Source organism: Protobothrops mucrosquamatus, unplaced genomic scaffold, assembly GCF_001527695.2.
Source record: "Protobothrops mucrosquamatus isolate PMUCROS unplaced genomic scaffold, P.Mucros_1.0 scaffold2283, whole genome shotgun sequence".
NCBI classification, from domain to species: domain Eukaryota; kingdom Metazoa; phylum Chordata; class Lepidosauria; order Squamata; family Viperidae; genus Protobothrops; species Protobothrops mucrosquamatus.
The window spans coordinates 318,508-324,507 of NW_015388370.1; the positions used below are offsets into that span (position 1 = coordinate 318,508).

The following is a 6,000-nucleotide window of genomic DNA, read 5'->3' on the forward strand; positions in this document are numbered from 1 at the left end:
GAAGTTGTGGGGGCTCCATCACTATGGTTTTTAAGAAGAGATTGGACAACCATTCGTTTGAAATGGTATAGGGTCTCCTGCCTGAGCAGGGGTTGGACTAGAAGACCTCCAAGGTCCCTTAACGTATTCTATTCTATTCTATTCTATTCTATTCTATTCTGTGCTGTGCTGTGCTGTGCTATGCTATGCTATGCTATGCTATGCTATGCTATGCTATGCTATGCTATGCTATGCTATGCTATGCTATGCTATGCTATGCTATGCTATGCTATGCTATGCTATTCTGTATTTCCTATTCTATTCTATTCTACTCTATTCTAGTCTAGTCATCTATTATTCTATTCTATTCTATTCTATTCTATTCTATTCTATTCTATTCTATTCTATTCTATTCTATTCTGTATTTCCTATTCTATTCTACTCTATTCTATTCTAGTCCAGTCATCTATTATTCTATTCTATTCTATTCTATTCTATTCTATTCTATTCTATTCTATTCTATTCTATTCTGATTGCAATCATAAGTCGAGGACTTAGCTGTTCCATGTTTCAAGCCCTCTTCCCCCCCCCCCAACTTCCTAACTTCCTCTGAGAAATTAAAACTTCGGGACCAGATTTTTGTCTGTTTTTTTTTTTTAAAGAAAGTTTTTATTTATAAGCAAAATATACCACAGAGCATTCTCTAAAAACAGACCTGAGTGGAAAATGCGTTTTTACAAAAGTAATGAGTGGAAAAACATTTCATATACAGCATTTTTTTCTTTAAAAAGTATATACATTTATATATTTATATATATATAAATCATTAATAGGAATCTAAAGGAAGATAATTCACTGGGCTGTGTGCACGTCAGCTTGATAGACTGTAATCTTAATGTAATAGTAGGTAAAGTCAAATAACACACCAGGTGCAAGGAATGTCAAAACGTAAAGAGTTGTGTTGCGTATCAAAAAGGGGTGGGGTTTAGACAGGGTTTTTGCAGCAGCCATCTTGACTTTTTTGACCCACCAGGCATGTCTCTGAAACAAACTAAGTGGAACACATTATAGACCCAGAGGTGTCCAACTGTGGCCACTTTTAAGACCTGTGGACTTCAACTCCCAGAATTCCCCAGCCAGCCTTGCTGGCTGGGGAATTCTGGGATTTGAAGTCCACAAGTTTTTAAATGGCCACAGTTGGACAGCCCTGCTTTAGACTAGCAGAAACATCTCCTTTTTCCAATTTGGTCATTCCTTACAGATCCCCCAAAGGAGACAAGTTTGCATCAATACATAACTGGCAAGTAGAATGGAAAATATGATTTTGAAGCTGAAATGAAGTCCCTGAAAATATGATTCAATGGGGAACTGGCATTGCACAATTCTATCTGCTTGTCCCAGGCTGAAACTCAACGTGGAATCATGGCTGCAAGTCTCACTTTGAAAAATGGATCTGCTGAGTAACATAAAATTGGAGGAGTGGGATGTCAACCCTCTTTTTTGCTCTTAACAACCCCCCTCCCAGATTGCACCCCTTTTTATTATTCTCCAGGCAGGCTCTGAGACTGGAGTTGCTATAACTAAAATCAAGGCTGGGTGCACCCAGCTGTGTTTGCGGCAACCTTAATTTGGTGACTAAGTTAACACTTTTTCTAAGTTCACACAAGACGTTCGGTTAGTTTCTGTTTCAAAGGGCTTGGGAGTTGCAAATCAAGGATCAACCCCACCTCAAACAGGCAAACTAAAGTTCAAACTAACTAGGTTAGCATATGGGCCAAATGCTGCGTTCCAGGTCTGGTCCGGAACCAGCAGTCTGAAAATACGGTGGCTGCCCACACATTTGCTCATAAATGTTGTGTTCCTCACAACAGGGATAAAGAACAGCCCACATTGCAGGGCAGGATTTCTCAGCCTTGGCACCATTGAAATGTGTGGACTTCAGCTCCCAGAATTCCCCAGCCAGCATGCTAGCGAGCTTTAAGATGTGTGGATTTCAGCTCCCAGAATTCCCTAGCCGGCATGCTAGCGAGCTTTATGATGTGTGGATTTCAGCTCCCAGAATTCCCCAACCCGGCATGCTAGCGAACTTTAAGAGGTGTAGATTTCAGCTCCCAGAATTCCCTAGCCGGCATTCTCACAAGCTTTAAGATGTGTGGATTTCAGCTCCCAGAATTCCCCAGCCGGCATGCTAGCGAGCATTAAGATGTGTGGACTTCAGCTTCCCAGAATTCCCCAGCCAGCATGCTAGCGAGCTTTAAGAGGTGTGGACTTCTGCTCCCAGAATTCCCCAGTCAATCAACGCTGGCTGGGGAATTCTGGGAGCTGACATTCATAGGGCTTCGAGTTGCCACGGTTGAGAAATACGGTTTGGTATGACACAATCGGCTACATTCATGCTGGAAAGTCACATTATCACCATTGGCCGGGATTGTCTAGGTTGGGTTTTTCCCAAGTCAGCAAAATGGTGAAGGAGAAAACACACCAGCGGTTATTGTCATCTTCCTGCAGCTGTTGAAGGTAAGGATTTTCCCAGGAAGAAACTGAGATGGGGTTTTTCCTTCCGGGTCACTTCCTAGTCAATGCAGGGGGTCCGTCTCTCGTTTCTGCAAAGGCCTTGCAAAAAAAGGAAGGAAGAAAAAAAGCCCTCTTCATCCGTCCCCCGCCCCAGCAGAGAAGGGCGAGGGTTAGGACTCAACTTTAACCATCCTGAGATCCTCCTCTGGATAGGTCCTGGAGGTTTTTAAGAAAAGATTGGACCATCATTTGTCTCAAACGGTATAGAGTTTCCTGCTTGAGCAGGGGGTTGGACTAGAAGACCTCCGAGGTCCCTTCCGACTCTCTTCTTCTCTTAGGCCTTTTGCCTTTGCAGAATCCTCGGTCTGAAAGGGCTCCCCAGAGATCAGCTTTTTGCACGGTTCACTTACGGCTAAACTAAAATGCTGGCAAGTCTTCTCAAGACTTGGGTCTTCTCAAGACTCCCCGTAAGCTGTGGAGGAAATCCTGGAGTTGTCTTTGAGAGTAGAACAGAGCCAAACTAAAGTCCAACTAACTAGATTAGCGTACGGGCCAAATGCTGCGTTCCAGGTGTGGTCTGCAACCAGCGGTCCGAAGGTACGGTGGCTGCCCACACAGAACATTTCTCTTGAAGTTAAGTTCACCCCGAGCCAGATCTGGGGGTCAGAAATGTTTCTTGAGAAGCAACCGGGCTATAAAAGTTCATCAGATTAAAAACAAACAAACAAACAAACAAACAAATCACTCTGCTCCATTCAAATCTCAGGTTTAGAGCAGGGGTGACGACCCTCTGCTTCATTTGTCCTTTGGTGCCAGCTGGCACAGTACACAATCCATGGTGATGAGCAGAGAATCGTGGCAGTGAAATAGCTGGACGTAAGTGAGAACCACGGATTGTGGGGGGCGCGGCGGCTGAAAATCACTCTGTCCAGGTGACTTGAGCAGGTGAGGTGGACCGCGTGTATCTCAGCTTGGGAAAAAATGCTCAGCAGAATCAGGAGAGCGATTCCTTGTGGGAAGAAGGATGGCTGTGGGTCTCTCAAGGGTTTGTCTTTGGAAGTCCCCCCCTTGGGGGCGGAGAGGTGGGGGGCCGGTGTCACCAGTAGGGTGTCTTGCAACATCTACACAAACACCCAGCTGGGGGGCCCTGCAGCTCTTCCCTTTTTTAGGCGCCTTCCTCAGTGGCGGCACAGCTGAGGGTCTCCGTCAAGAGCCGGCTGTTCTCCAGGGGAGTGGGACACATCACGTAGCGGCCCATCGCCTGCGGGGGATGGACCTCGGCCGAGGTCACCATGGCCTTCAGCAGCTGGCTCTCTTTGGCCAGGGATTCCTCGGGGCCCAAGCCTCCGACGGCCCCCAGCTCCGCCTCGGCGGGAGCCACCCCGTCATCCATGTTGACGTAGAGGATCTCCTCGGGGTCTTTGGGCGGCGGGAGGGACTTGAGGGTCCTCTCCAGCTCCTGAGAGAGGATTTCAAAAGTGGGACGGTCGCGGGGGGTCAGCGCCCAACAGCTCATCATCAGCTCATACCTTGGTGGGGGGGATAAAAAGATGATGAAGAAGTTGTTTCTAGACCAGACATGTCAAACACAAGGCCTGGGGGCTGGATGCGGCCCGTGCAGTGGTTTCATGTGGCCCGCGAAGCCATCCTGGAAACAGTGAGGGAACGGCCCCCGCTGCCTTGGCCCTGGCCCAGGCCAGCTGGGAGCCAATGTATAATTTTGTGGTGGGCATCTATGCTGAAACGCATTCAGTCTTAGCTCCACAAGGCTGTCCGGAAACAGCGAGGAACCAGACCCTGCCGTGTTGGCCCCGTCCCCTGGGTGCATGCTTTGGGAGGTGTCACCCTTTGTGAGGAATGAAGAAATGGACCATGCCTTGGCGCTTGCCCCAGTCCCACCCCCTTCTGCCAGACACCCTCAGATCTGTCCCACTCCTGCCCAGGCCCCCAGAGGCACCCTTGACGCGAACGATGTAGAGCTGGCCATGCCCACCCAGTAGGTCGCACCCACCCGGCTCCCCCCGAGGGCAACTGCAATGCTGAATGCGGCCTTCAATGAAATTGAGTTTGACAACCCTGTTCTAGAGAATAGATCCTTCTGAGACTCTACAGCAGGGGGTCTCCGAACGTGGCAACTTTAAGATTTGTGGACTTCAAAATAGAGAGCCAACCCCACTCCCTTCGCTGATGAGGTTACCTAGTAGGTCATGAAACGTCTGCGGGAAAATAACCGAGTTCAAAGGCCACCAAAGACGCCGCGAATGTTCTTCTTTCCCTTGACTCCCATATTTTGGCCAAACTTACTCAGGGTAAGGAAATGGGAACTCCTATAGTATTTTCTGACGAAAAGGGGAAACTGAGGCGGAAGTACTCACAGACTATCCAGGCAGTCAATTGGCTGCTTGAGGCGGTTGCCTTGACGTAGGTAGTCGTAGATTTCACTGTTTTCCACCCCCGGATAAGGTGTCTGGCCTCGTGTGGCGATTTCCCACATGGTGACTCCAAAGGACCACTGCAGGGGGGAGGTTAGAGGAAAGAAGGTGAGGCAGGCAGAAGAAAAGTGTAACCCAGGTGGAGTGCAGACCCTCCCCCGGGAGGCCCCAAAGATGGAGGTTGGTTTCCAGCGGGAACGAAAAGTCAGCCCGATTTATTGGCCGGCGAGGGGAAAAGGGAGACCTCGGCTCACCACGTCGCTCTTGGTGGTGTAAACGCGGTCTGCCAGGCTCTCGATGGCAATCCATTTCACCGGCATCTTGGAGATACGGCCTTGGCGGTAATAATCCCCGTTATAGATCTTCTTAGAGAGGCCGAAATCGGCCACGCAGGCTGTCATGCTTTCGTTCAGCCTGTGGAGGGAACGCGAAAGGGAAGGCTTTAAGGGTGAGGACAGGGTGGGTGACAGTCTAACAGGGCAGAGGGAATGGCTTTGAGGGACAGGAAGGAGAGCGAGACATTGCTCAGATAAAAGAAATCTGAGCCCGGGTCAGAAACGTAATCTGAGGAAGCATCAGACAAGGGCATGGCTGGTTCTCATGGAGATAAAAGGAGGAAACACATTCAGACTTTCAAGGTTCCGAACCAGATGGGCCTAGTGGTGAAGGCACCAGGCAAGAAACCGGGAGGCTGTGAATTCTAGTCCCACCTTAGCCATGAAAGCCAGCTGGGTGATCTTGAGCCAATCACCAGGACATTGTAAGTTCTAGTCCTGCTTTAGGCAAAATAGCGGGCTGGATGACTGGGCCACTACCAGATGCTGAGAGTTCTAGTCCCATCTTAGGCATGAAAGCCGGCTAGGTGACTTTGGGCCCATCACCAGGAGACGGTGAGTTCTAGTCCTGGTTTAGGCATGAAAACCCATTGGGTACCTTTGGGCCAATCACTAGGAGACGGTGAGTTCTAGTCCTGGTTTAGGCATGAAAACCAATTGGGTACCTTTGGGCCCATCACCAGGAGACGGTGAGTTCTAGTCCTGGTTTAGGCATGAAAACCAATTGGGTACCTTTGGGC

General features: G+C 48.9%; 1 protein-coding gene across 1 annotated transcript in view; it reads right to left on the reverse strand.

Moving 5' to 3' along the window:
- Nucleotides 1–3,658: 3,658 nt before the first annotated feature.
- AXL (AXL receptor tyrosine kinase) overlaps nt 3,659–6,000 on the reverse strand; it is a gene marked incomplete at its 5' end in the record, with an annotated part of 40,481 nt that continues 38,139 nt past the window's right edge. Inside the window, 3 exons of the mRNA XM_029285804.1 lie at nt 3,659–4,022; nt 4,869–5,005; nt 5,180–5,339. Of these exons, the coding sequence (XP_029141637.1) occupies nt 3,659–4,022; nt 4,869–5,005; nt 5,180–5,339 (661 nt within the window). The remainder of the gene's footprint in view (nt 4,023–4,868; nt 5,006–5,179; nt 5,340–6,000) is intronic.